A 14,019-nucleotide genomic window follows, 5' to 3' on the forward strand; every position below is an offset into this window, starting at 1 on the left:
TGAGTACCTTCATGTCCTATCTAAACAACCCTGAGTACCTTCATGTCCTATCTAAACAACCCTGAGTACCTTCATGTCCTATCTAAACAACCCTGAGTACCTTCATGTCCTATCTAAACAACCCTGAGTACCTTCATGTCCTATCTAAACAACCCTGAGTACCTTCATGTCCTATCTAAACAACCCTGAGTACCTTCATGTCCTATCTAAACAACCCTGAGTACCTTCATGTCCTATCTAAACAACCCTGAGTACCTTCATGTCCTATCTAAACAACCCTGAGTACCTTCATTTCCTATCTGGAGCAGTTCAGTATATGCTTCAACCCCTTCAAGTGGCCCATTTTTCTCTCTCACATACACACACACACAGGAAGTGAATCAGAGTGCGGCTGGGGGCTTTCTTTCAAAGCGATGGGACAGAAACGTCAGCGAGCTAGCCAAGCCCAGCAGGTTCTCTCTCTGTGTGTCTGTGAAAGGGAAACGCTCTGCGTGGACCACAGCTGAACCAGCTAAAGCCCGGACCTTAAAGGGGCTGTTCAACCATTGACATTACAGTTAAGACGGATGTAACTTTCAAAAGTGGTTTAAAGTCTGCAGGCTACAATTCCAGTAAATGGGAGTTGGAGGTATGATGACAAGCTTAAATTCAGGCGTGAATTATCAGCACTTTTTTTGTGAATTAATCTGACATTTTTTAGTGAAATTATGGTCATTTTCTGACCATTTCTACACCGAGGAAAAATATGAACGCAACATGTAAAGTTTTGGTGCCATGTTTCATGAGCTGAAATAAAAGATGCCGGAAATGTTCCATACACAAAAAAACCTTACTTAACTCAAATTTTGTGCACAAACATGTTTACATCCCTGTTAGTGAGCATTTCTCATTTGCCAAGATAATCCATCCACCTGACAGGTGTGGCATATCGAGAAGCTGATTAAACAGTATGATCATTACACAGGTGCACCTTGTGCTGGGGACAGTAAAAGGCCACTCTAAAATGCGAAGTTTTGTCACACAACACAATGCCATAGATGTCTCAAGTTTTTAAGGAGTGTTCAATTGGCATGCTGACTGCAGGAATGTCCACCAGAGCTGTTACCAGAGAATTGAATGTTCCTTTCTCCACCATAAGCTGCCTCCAACATCGTTTTAGAGAATTTGGCAGTACGTTCAACTGGCCTCACAACCGCAGACCACGTGTATGGCGTCGTGTGGGCGAGCGGTTTGCTGACGTCAACGTTGTGAACAGTGCCCCATGGTGGCGGTGGGGTTATGGTGTGGGCAGGCATAAGCTACTGACAACGAACACAATTGCATATTTTTTCAGTGGCAATTTGAATGCACAGAGATACCGTGACGAGATCCTGAGGCCCATTGTAGTGCCATTCAGCCGCTGCCATCACCTCATGTTTCAGCATGATAATGCACGGCCCCATGTCGTAAAGATCTGTACACAATTGCTGGAAGCTGAAAATGTCCCAGTTCATATCCTAGACATGTCACCCATTGGGCATGTTTGGGATGCTCTGGAGTTACGTGTAGGACAGCATGTTCCAGTTCCCGCCAATATCTAGCAACTTCGCACAGCCATTGAAGAGGAGTGGGACAACACTCCACAGGCCACAATCAACTCTATGTGAAGGAGATGTGTCGCGCTGCATGAGGCAAATGGTGGTCACACCAGATACTGACTGGTTTTCTGATCCCCGCCCCTACCTTAAAAAAAAAAAGGTATCTGTGACTAACAGATGCATATCTGCATTCCCAGTCATGTGAAATTCATAGATTGGGGCCTATTTAATGTATTTCAATTGACTGATTTCCTTAAATGAACTGTAATTCAGTAATATCTTAGAAATTGTTGCATGTTGCGTTTATATTTTTGTTCAGTATATTTTCATATACCCACATATGCCATTGGGTTTGCCTTGTTAGATATCAGTTGTTATGTTGTATCTTTCTGATGCCGACTCGAGACCCATCATTGTCGTCTCTCATTGGTTAGCTGCATAGAAGGTGTGGTCTTGGTAGAAGATGTTGCGCTCTTTTGGCAAATTAATTCATTTGAGTAGCGAAAGCAATTCCCACATCGAAAAACACCATTCCATTCTTGGGGGTGGAAAACGTCCAAGTTTATGAAATTCGACCTGTGGAGGAATCAACGACTTCTGCGATGTGAACTTTCGGGAATTAAATCCATGAGAAGCGTGGAAAGGAAAAAGCTACCGAACTTAACCATTAATAAGAAGCACTCCAGTTGAAGTTTACATGAAAGTGATGTTCTAGAAAAAAAACGGCAACGATAGCCATATTCTGCCGCACCAATTCGCCATATGGTTAGAGCGCGTGCCTCTAACTGTGTTTATAGCCCGTTGTGGATTATTATGAGGCGTCATGGCGTGGTGTGACCGTGGGTGTCAGATACTGCTGACCATCGTGGGCGCTTTTGCAGCCTTCAGTCTGATGACAATAGCTATTGGGACCGACTACTGGCTCTATTCTCGGGCGTACATATGTAACGCCACCAATGTCACCACGGACGACATACAACCCAAGAAAACTAGAGGCGACCTGACGCACTCCGGACTGTGGCGGATTTGTTGTATAGAAGGTACTTTGTCACGTTTCTGGTCTATTATTTTGAGTTTTTTTTCTCCATTTGGTTAATATAGTAAAGTTTCTGATGTATGAATCATTGAATACTTTGTGTGTTGGGGGCGTTTGGGGAAAAACATAGGTGACAAAAACGTTTTCTACACTGAAATAAACTGTCCACGCACAAAGGGAAAAGTTGTTAAGGCGTTTGATAGAAGCTGGTGTAGGCTACTCGTGCGTGCACGCTCAGTAATTGTGGGCGCGTTATACCGTGATGTATCCCTGTGCGTAAAGCAATGTATTAGGCCTACTTTATATTTTCGCTTCGGATATGACGTGGCCTCGTTACCATATACTGTACATGCATAATGCACGGCTGTATGGAAATGTGCAATAGAACTAATTCATAGCCTACTCAACCCGTTTATAATCATTGGCTGTTACTTTTAGGAGTGCAAAACTACGACTTTAACTTCGGACTGTTTAGATGCGCTTCTCCAAACGGCGGTTCTTTGTCCACCCAGTTCAGTGTATGTGATGCTGTTGCTTGGCAACTACACCTAAGACATTGCTATGGAAACATGAGTGAGATTTAGAAATAGTTATCTGCAAATAGGGTTAACTTTAACCAAATTCAAAGCATGTATGTTTGTCACCAACACGAGATGGAACGAATATGTAAGTGACTTTCTCGTTTCAACATAAGACCTGGGTTGGGCTTTGCTAAGAGAGATACACAGCAATGAAAGATTCAGTCAACTTAATTTATAATGTCTACCCATTTGAACCAGGTGCTGAGAATTGCATTTATCAATACAGTAAATCTGTTAAGTGGTGTCCTTCGATTTGGTCACATCCAGATGAAAATAGCATCTAAATGACATAATGGATAATTCATGGATGTTGGGTCTCTACTTTTTCCCACCAAAACCCAGTTATCTACTCTTCTCCATTGACGTAGCCACTAGCCAGCTCTTTGAGATTACTTGCGTCATTGTTAGGCGAAATCAACCACGTTAATAAATATGCAGCGGCTAACCGCTGTAGTGTTGCGATTGGGAAATTATTCTCTAGCGAACTGTAGTGCACTTGCGTAAATTGGCCTGGGGGAAGATGGACACTTCCACTTGTCATTTTGATTATCAAACCTTGCTACATGATACAAACGTGATTTGTTAGGTAAATATTACTTATTTCTTCTGTAGGTTAGCAAGCGAAGTATAGAATAAATCTCGTTTCTACAAAGTGGAATCAAGTGCGCATGAAAATCGAGCCGGCTGATTTGGTGCTGTCCATTGTGCGTGGCGCTGTAACGTGTCTTCACATAGCGCAGCGGAAAGCGATGACTCCCTTGAGAGAATACTAACGCAACTGGAGAAGACCATTTCAACTTCCACAGTCAATATGTTTTGGGTAACAGCATGAATTACAAGCTACAGACTGATGAGTTAAATTATTCAGTGGCAAAGAAGAACACTAACACACAGACACTCACAGAGAGATGGAGAGAGCGAGAAAGAGGGCGAGAAAAGTGAAGGTTGACAAAAAAAAATACAATTCTCAAGTATTGCTATTCCATGCATGTCCACAGCTAGGCAACACAATGTCAAGTGGCAACATTACCCACAATCCTCTTTCCCTTTCTCCACCCTCTCTACTTTTCTCCAACCCCTAACATGTATGTAGCGAACTATAAATTACTAAATTGGCCTCACACTGCTCATCTCTTAAACGAAGTGTTCCAAATGGAAAGCTCTTTATTTAGTGCCTTGTAAAACAAAATGTTCTTCGCTGCGGGAGAGCACAGGGGAGGCTTTTAAGACGCGCACGGAACAACTTGAGTCTTGTTCCCAGCTCGCCGTTAATCAAACAAGAACTCCCACTTAACCAGCGCTTCCCTCCTGTGTCTCTCTCCGCGTCGACGGGAGACGAGATGACGCACTTCAAAGAGAGAGAGTGAGAGCGAAAGTGGGAGGGGTCTTATTTACGTCCTTCTAAGTAGATGAAACACCTGTTGAATGACTGTCAGTCTCTCTCTGACGGGTTCTTTCTTTGTGTTTTTGAATGGCTTTTGATTTTGAGGAGCTATTGTTGCTTTCCAGACTGAATAAGAACGACTTCTTGATGATAATGAGGATGATTCATGGGTCTTGTTGGGTGTTTTGCTCTGTGAGGTAATTGTTGAATGATGTTCGTAATAAGCAAAGGGGCGTCGTGAGAGACTGTTTATAGCTAGCAAAACACATTTTGGGGGTTTAAAATCATGGTGTTGTTGTGTGTGTACGCAGGTCTACGCGCACACCCGCCAGTCCCTGTATGAAAACATTAAGATGTCAAAGAGCTCCTCTGAGATGTAGGCAATGTGCTTCTTGGGCACCAGGAGGAGGTTGCCATGGCAATGCTATGCTGAGTAATAAAGGATGAACTGTTGTCTCGCAGGCAGACAGACTGAGTTTCCACTAGTTACCACAGACAAAGTCGAAATTGTCTATATCGTAAAAATTCATGAAATTTTATTTTGTTAATTTATGGATAAGGTTAGTGTGGTATCTGTTAGATTTAAAATCACATTTTAAGAAGAGAAATTGTAGAATTAAGCTGGTTATATGACTTTGTGGCTGTGGTAACTAGTGATGACTGACAGACGGGAGAGAAACCCCCTTGCTCTCCCGTTCTCCCCTACTCACCTGCTTCTCTCTGTTAGCTCTTTCTGCACATCTCCATCAGTTAAAACAACCTCTTAGCGCACGGATCCCGCTAGCGGGATCAAATTCGACAACATCCGGTGAAATTGCAGAGCGCCAAATTCGAAATAAAAAATCGTAACCTGAAACATTCATGAAAATACAAGTGTCTTACTTGGTTCAAAAGCTTAGAATCTTGGTAATCGAACTGCGTTATCAGATTTCAAAAAGGCTTTACGGCGAAAGCATTGCATTCGATTGTCTGAGGACAGCGCCTTACATTAACATATTTTCCAAACCAGCACAGGCGTCACAAAATCAAAAAATAGCGATAAAATAAATCACTTACTTTTGAAGATCTTCTGTTTGCAATCCCAAGGGTCCCAGCAACACAATGAATGGTCGTTTTGTTCGATAAAGTCCTTCTTTATATCCCAAAAGCGTTGTTTAGTTGGCGCCATTGAATTTAATAATCCACTCCTTCAACATGCATACAAAGGATTCCAAAAAGTTCACAGCAAAGTTCATCCCAACAAGTAAAACAATGTTTTTTATTCATCCTCAGGTTGTCTAATATCTAAATAAACGATAATATTTCATACGGAGAATACTATGTTCAATAGCAAAGGAAAAGAACGAAGAGCGCGCCCTCGTTCACGTGCGCAAAAATACTACTTTTTCCTTGGCGCTCACCAAGCTTAAAACCTTGTATAAAGACTGTTGATATCTAGTGGAAGCCATAGGAACTGCAGTCTGGGAGGCGGAAATTAGATCTTTCAATAGCATTGCATTGGAAGTCATTGGGAGCTCAACAAAAAAATATTCTGAATGGATTTTCCTCTGGTTTTTGCCTGCCATATCAGTTCTGTTATATTCACAGACATTATTTTAACAGAGTGTTTTCTATCCAATTATACCAATGATATGCATATCCTAGCTTCTGGGCCTGAATAACAGGCAGTTTACTTTGGGCACGTCAGAGGCGGAAATTCAGGAAACTAGACCGTGCGCTGAGAGGTAAAAAAAAAAAGCCTCCCGAGTTGCGCAGCGGATTAAGGCACTGCATCACGGGTGCTTGAGGTGTTACTACAGCCGCGAGTTCGATCCCAGGCTGTATCACAGTTGGCTGTGACCAGGAGACCCATGAGGCAGCCCTGCTTCATCCAGTTTAGGGGAAGGTTTGGCCAGCCGGGATTTCATTGTTCCATCGCGCTCTAGTTACTCCCTGTGGCAGGCCGGGCGCCTGCAAGCTGACTTCAGTCACCAGTTGTATAGTGTTTCCTCCGACACATTGGTGCGGCTGGATTCTGGGTTAAGCGAGCAGTGTGTCAAGAAGCAGTGCGACTTGGCAGGGTCATGTTTCGGAGGATGCCTGGCTCTCGACCGTCGCCTCTCCCGAGTCCGTACAGGAGTTGCAGCGATGGGACAATACTAACTACCAATTGGGGAGAAAAAGGGGTAAAAGTACAAAAGTACAAAAAAATAAAACAAATCAAATCTAGCCGTGATGCGAGCTGGACTCGGCAGACACTGAGGAATCTTTTGTTGTTACATTTGTTTAATTATTGGAGTGGCTCGTAGTGCGAGCGAAGTGGATACATTGTATCTTTTCATTGTTAGAACCAAGAGCAAAGGCCAGTCTGGCTATGAAGCCAACCTGGTCTCAGAGCATTTCGTATATTATTCCTTATGTAAATCCGAAACACTCCATTTAGTATGATATGTTACATTTCGTATGGTATGAATTATTTTGTGGATATCCATCTCCCATTTTGTATGATATACAAATTTTAATTTGTAACATATGTTACGAATTTGCAAAAAGTTACAATATGTTACAAATTTAAGTATATATGTTACGAATTCTAGCTAGGTGGCTAACATTAGCTAGCCTGCTAACGTAAACTAGGCTAGGGGTTAGGGTTAAGGTTAAGTTTAGGAGTTAAGGTTAAGGGTAGGGTTAGCTAAATTTAAGGTTAGGGTTAGCTAAGAAGTTGCAAAGTAACTAAAAAGTAGTAAGTAGTTGAAAAGTTGTTAATTAGCTAAAATGTGAAAGTTATCTGTGATGACATTTGAACTCACAACCTTTGTGTTGCTAGACGTTCGCGTTATATACCCGCCCAACCACCCTACTTCCGTTTTTGCCTTAAGTAACTATCTTATGCAACCATACTAAACGTCACATATCATACTAATTTGAGTGTCCCGGATTTAGATGACTTTGTTACGTGTAGTCTATGAGACTAGGCTAGTCACGCAGCCTCAGTGCCATAGAGGGAAAGCGAAACATATCGACAGTCATGCTTGCACCTTTATGTCGCTGAAAACCCCGTCTCACATTTCATATAATTTCATAAACCATGTCACAGGCCATTTTAAACTACTAATGGGCCGCTGATTGTTGTTTTGATAAACTACTTTGTTCAGTCATGTTACCTAGCTAGCTAGCTAGCTAAACTTCCTGGTAACTTGACCAATTGTCAATGTGGATTGAAAAGGAAAGGATTGCCTACTCAAAGGAATGTGCTTCAAAGGTAAGATGCATATGCCTAATATAAATAATTCAAAACTATATCTTAAATAAAAAATCTATATTTTTCCGGTGTTCCTTCAATTATTTTCTAAGTTGGGAGCAGTGTGTGTGTGAGCGAGTGAGACCTTGTGAGTCCATAATAGATTGAGAGTACTGCCCTGTATCCAACACTACAGCGTACATCAGAACCAATGCTAATTATGTCTCCCTCTAAATCTCCTGGGTAAATCATGACTCTGTACGCTTAGCTGATACGCACATAGACACTTCTATAGGCCGAGCGATACCTCCTTAGGGTTTTGTTAGAGCATTGGGCTACAATTCATGTCAAGAGAGAGTGATGTCTGTGTGTGTAAGAGAGAGAGAGGATGTGTGTGAGAGGGAGTAAGTGAAAGAGATGGTGTGTGTGAGGGAGGTAGAGTAAGTATGTGTGAAATATACAGCGTAAAGTTATCTGAAGAGTAAGTTAAAGATGGTTTCATAGTGTGCTTCCCCCTTACTGCCACAATGATATGCAGATCAATATGCATTTATATTCCGGACCTTACTACATTCCTCCTGCTAAATGACAGGTAGGCCTTTGGATATGAGGAAATCAGCTATTTTCTGCAGTAGGGATAGCCTATTCTATACTGAACAAAAATATAAACGCAACATGTAAAGTGTTGGTCCCATGTTTCATGAGCTGAAATAAAAAGATCCCATAAATATTCCATGCGCACAAAAAGCTTATTTTTCTCAATTTGTGCACACATTTGTTTACATCACTGTCAGAGCATTTGTCCTTTGTCAAGATAATCCATCCACCTGACAGGTGCACAGCATGATCATTACACAGGTGCACCTTGTGCTGGAGACAATAAAAAGCCACTAAAATGTGCTGTTTTGTCACAACAATGCCACAGATGTCTCAAGTTGAGTGAGCGTGCAATTGACATGCTGACTGCAGGAATGTCCACCAGAGCTGTTGCCAGATAATTGAATGTTCTTTTCTCTACCATAAGCCACCTCCAATGTTGTTTTCGAGAATTTGTCAGTACATCCAACCAGCCTCACAACCGCAATCCCAAAGCCCATTTCACCAACACTCCATCAGAGACATCCCATGCCACCAGCCATTCTTGGGCAATTTCCTCGAGTAAACTCTAAAGAGGCAGAAGGCTGGCGCTGTCCGGGTAGCTCTGCTAGGTGAAGGTGTATCGTTGGCCGCTAGTCTACCCTGCATACTCCTAGGGCACTCTCATCTGGCTCCAAGGTGCAGCGGTGGCAGGTTCACTCAAGGTCTTAAATATGGGAAGACCCACCGTCCAGTCCCATGGGCCGCTGGATAATTACCTCCAATACTGTAGTTTGCGCCCTCATGTTTGGATTTGGATGGGCCTAGTTGCTTTAGGGAAGGCCGGGTGCACCGGCGAGAGGAACGAAGGCTGCAGGAGTGTTAGTCCTCTCAGTCTGGTGAGCGTGTTGGTGGGTTGTAGAGTTGTCTTTTCATAGGTTGCTGAGTAGGTGGGTGGGTGTGTGGAAGGGTGTGAGTAGATGTTGTGTTGAAATGTAGGAGGGTTATCACCTCTGTGTGTTTTTGTTGCTCCCTCGGTGGCTAATGACAGAGGAGAACTGCTGTTGCGTCCATCCCTGGTCGTATAGCTTGTTGAGAAGAGTGTAGATCTATTTGTGTTGAAACACAGGAGGGTTGTTACCTCAGAGTGTTTTATTTGTTGTTCCCTCGGTGGCTAATGACAAAGGGGCCCTGCTGTTGCGTCTAGGGTTGCAATGGGTCGGAAACTTTCCGGTAAATGTCCAGAATTTTGGGGAAAATGTTCAATGTGAAGTTCACCCCGGGAATATGGGGAATTTTGCTTAAATCCATCAAAAAAGTTAGCTTATAACAGTGAACCTTTTTTTGTGGGTTACACATAAGGCAATTCTAGGTCTTGTGGCATATTTTGGTTAAACTATCCCCAATTCAATGGAATTGCAACCCTCTGCATGCATAGTTCATTCTTCCATCACATGTACAGCTGATTCTCAAGATCTTGCACACTAATGAGATCCTATTGAGCCCACACTACTACACTGTCTGAGCCAAAGACTACATGTTTTCTGGTAAGTTTTGATTACAATACTGGGTGGGATGAATATATTTTATAGGACATACATGATTTTTTGTTAACTAGTAAATAGTAGCCTACAGCAAAGTGTGTTTAAATCATTTCTAACTTGTTAACAATTTCTGCTAATTAGTTTTTGCTACCATGTGGGGTTTAGCTTGCTTGAGCCTGCTAACTGAGTGTTAATTCACCTGTTTCCATACATGTTACATTTTAAAACATTTATCTTATAAAGGAGTTGTTTAATCCAACTGCTTAACTTTTTATCTATACATGGAATTGTATTTGTTGTTGTTTTACAAAAAAAAATTATAATCTTTACAGGAAAATGCCACAGGCACTATCTGATGTGTGGAGACATTTCACTGCAGCTAATGTAGAAGGAAAAGCTGTGTACATTTGCAGATACTGTGCCAAATCATGTGTGAAGAATGCAACAAAGATGCAGAATCATCTGGCCAAGTGCATAAAGTTTCCTCAGCGCTCACAACAAGCAACCTCTGACAAAAGTCCCTCTACTTCTATTCGAGGTGAAAATGATGAATCAGACACCTTATCGATAGCAACAGCTCATGGTCCTCCTGGAATCAGAAGTTTTTTTGACTCAATCAAATGTAGTCAGAGAAATGCTGATGAATGTCTTGCTCGAGCTGTGTATGCAACTGGTTCACCTCTGATGCTCACAGGCAATGTGTATTGGAAGAGATTTCTGAAAGTTCTTCGCCCACCATACACCCCTCCAACCAGACATGCTTTATCTACTCATTTGCTGGATGCAGAGTTCAAGTGAAGGTCAAGCAAATCATAGAGAAAGCAGACTGTATTGCAACCATCTCTGATGGGTGGTCGAATGTTCGTGGGCAAGGAATAATTAACTACATCATCTCCACCCCTCTACCAGTATTCTACAAGAGCACAGACACGAGGGACAGACACACCGGTCTCTACATTGCAGATGAGCTGAAGGCAGTCATCAATGACCTTGGACCACAGAAGGTTTTTCCACTGGTGACAGACAATGCTGCGAACATGAAGGCTGCTTGGTCTAAAGTGGAGGAGTCCTACCCTCACATCACACCCATTGGCTGTGCTACTCATGCATTGAATCTGCTCCTCAAGGACATCATGGCACTGAAAACAATGGATACACTCTACAAGAGAGCCAAGGAAATGGTTAGGTATGTGAAGGGTCATCAAGTTATAGCAGCAATCTACCTCACCAAGCAAAGTGAGAAGAATAACAGCACCACATTGAAGCTGCCCAGCAACACCCATTGGGGTGGTGTTGTCATCATGTCTCCCGGAGGGGAAGGAGTTTCTCCAAGAAATGCCCATAACACAGTCTGCCGATATGGACATTCCCATCAAGAGGATCCTCCTGGATGATGTATTTTGGGAGAGAGTGGTAAGCAGCCTGAAACCTATAGCAGTAGCCATTGCACGTATTGAGGGAGACAATGCCATCCTGTCTGATGTTCAGACTCTGCTTGCAGATGTAAGAGAAGAAATCCGTACTTCCCTGCCCACTTCACTGTTGAGGTGGATATTGAGGAGATCCAGGGAGAAGACATGGAAGCCTGAGAGGAAGACGTTAGTCTAGAAACTATAATTTTACAGATGTATGTTGAAAATGTTTTTGGGAGATGCGATGGATCATTGGGGATCATTCAATATTCCATTTCTTTTGTTGTTCAGTGAAATCATCCCATGTGAAGAGTCAACTAATTTAATTAAAGTTCAATTCGTAACTAAATTGTTTTTTTTATTTCTATTGGAAGGAGTTAATCATTTGCAATTGTCTACTTCTGATAAGGTAAACGGTTTATGTTTGTCTCCATATGATATGGTGAATATATCCAATGCAAAAAACATCTACATTTAAATGCTATTAATATTAATTTGCATATATTTCCGTTAATTCCCACGGAAAGTTTCCACCTTTGAATATTCCCCAAAATGTGCAACCCTGGTCATATAGCTTGTTGTGTAGAGTGTAGATCTAGTTGAGTTGATATGATGTAGTTGTGGTGTTGTTGGGCCTGTGTGTTTGTCAAAAGCTCGGGCCGAGGTAGGTGTAGGGCCCATGGTCATGGCAACCCTCGTTGTCCGGCGTCGGTGGATAGCCTTAAGGAGGAAGGGTCCATGGTCTGTGGCAACTCTTCGCTATCGCCCCTCGTCAGAGACGTGTAGAGGCCCATGGTACTGGCAACATCTGATGTCTCAGTCCGAGCCTGTTAAGTCGGTTGTTGTGATGGTTCATGTTGGTTGTGATGAGTCGATGGCTCGGACCAGAAGTTATGTAAGGCTCATGGTCATGGCAACCCTCAGTGTTTGGCAGGGGCGGAGGGTCTTTATCAGATTTTTGGAAGGATCCGTGGTCACGGCAAACCTATTCCATTAGCCGCCGCAGAAGACTCGACAGGACCCGTGGTCACTGCAGCCCTGTATCTCATGGCCTGAGCTGTTGATATGGTTGAATTGTTGGCGTTTCCTGTGATCTTTGTTTAATTTTTTTATTTAACCTTTACAAGTCAGTTAAGAACAAATTCTTATTTACAATGACACCACCCTTTCAGGTGTGGTGTAATCCGTGATGGTGTTGTGGGATGGCGTCCTAATGTGTTGAGTGGAATGGGTTGGTTGGGATGACAGAGACGTAGATGGCGATGGGGCGGTGGAAGAGGAGAGTCATAACCGAGTTGGTATTAGGTGGTTCCGGAGTTGTAGAGAGATTTTTTGGGTGTGTCCCTGGGGTGTAGTGTGGGTGTCCGGTTGGGTTAACCAATGTTGCTGGATTTAAGGTGTCACCATTGTGTGGTTCGTTTTCAGTGGTGTTCCAGTGCTGTCCTGAGATTGCAGGAGGGCTGACTGTGGGATCCTTGAAGGTGGGGAGGACGTCTCCCTTAGCTGCGAGCAGGTTGATCGTCCGATCTATCCCTTGTCTGGTTCCAGAGTTACGAGTGGGTCTTGGTCTGTAGGGTACCAGACATACCTTCGGTATTTTAAGGCCGTGGTCTGTCTTAGCCTCATCTCCTTCTTCCCCAGTGGTTGAGAGGAAAGGATTGAGGTTCGGCTGTTCCCCTTGTTCCTGCTGAGTTACCACCCGTTCCACCCTGGTCTGGGCATGGTCGGGTTGGGAAGGCTCAGAGGCCACCTTCACTTCCTCAGTCTCCTCCCGTACAGTCACCCTGGTCAGGGCATGATCTGAACTGGGATCGGGTCGTGTTCCTCATCAGAAGCCCTCCCTGTGCCACCCTGGTCTGGGTATGGCCGGGTCTTTGGGGTTCCGGGGATGATGGAGAGGGCCTGTCGCCGTGGTAAGGTCTTTTTCTTCCTCGTCGAGCTGTCTGAGTTTTTTTTTTTCCTGTCATGTGTTGTGTGGTGAGCCAATCTAGGACTAACAGACTGTCTGTTAGTCCTGGAGTGTGGTGATGGGCTTCCTTCCTCTGAGGCTCTCTGTGTATTAGTGTCTTGGACGAGTGTTGCTGTCCTCAGCCTCGCTGCCCGTTATGTTACAGGTGAGGGGAGGGTTGAAGTGGCTGTGGTCCTGAGTAGGCCAGTTGCCGGGGAGTGAGCCCCGGATGTCCTCGAGTAGGGGTTCTAGTAGTGGGCTACTGAGTTGTTTCTGTGCCAATCTGGTGCCTAAGCACCATGCCTCCTTCCAATCTGTGCAGTTGGTGTAGCTGCCGAGGGAGGAGTACATCCTTTCCTCCTCCGTGCTGTAGTGTCAGTCCAACACCTCATGGTTGCATCTCATCAATAGAGTTGAGGTGAGTGATAGTTCCTCTATGGAGACATCCGTTGCCCATGATGGGGTGAAGAGGGAGATCAATTATCTCGCCTTTCGTTGGCACCGCGGTGGTAGGGGACCGCCTGAGAGATATTGGCTGATCATCTCCAGATGGTGTCGGGCTCTGATGAGCTTAGAGGTGATCCTCACTGTAGTGTTGATGCTGGGGTGGAAGGAGGATGAGGGGTTGCTTCCCGGTCTGACTTTACTGTGATTTGGGTCTGCTGTAGGGAGAACCTCCTTGGTGGTGCTCCTGGTGCCGTGGCTCCCTGATCCCTTTAGGGGGAGTGGGGAGGGGGAGGA

General features: G+C 43.8%; 1 protein-coding gene across 1 annotated transcript in view; it reads left to right on the plus strand.

Annotated features, from left to right (window-relative positions):
• Positions 1-2,018: 2,018 nt before the first annotated feature.
• The window catches only part of LOC129839472 (voltage-dependent calcium channel gamma-4 subunit-like), a 31,475-nt gene continuing 19,474 nt past the window's right edge, over positions 2,019-14,019 (plus strand). Inside the window, exon 1 of the mRNA XM_055906952.1 lies at positions 2,019-2,617. Coding sequence (XP_055762927.1) covers positions 2,401-2,617 — 217 coding nt within the window. The 5' untranslated portion in view covers positions 2,019-2,400. The remainder of the gene's footprint in view (positions 2,618-14,019) is intronic.

This window comes from Salvelinus fontinalis, chromosome 40 (assembly GCF_029448725.1).
Source record: "Salvelinus fontinalis isolate EN_2023a chromosome 40, ASM2944872v1, whole genome shotgun sequence".
NCBI classification, from domain to species: Eukaryota; Metazoa; Chordata; class Actinopteri; order Salmoniformes; family Salmonidae; genus Salvelinus; species Salvelinus fontinalis.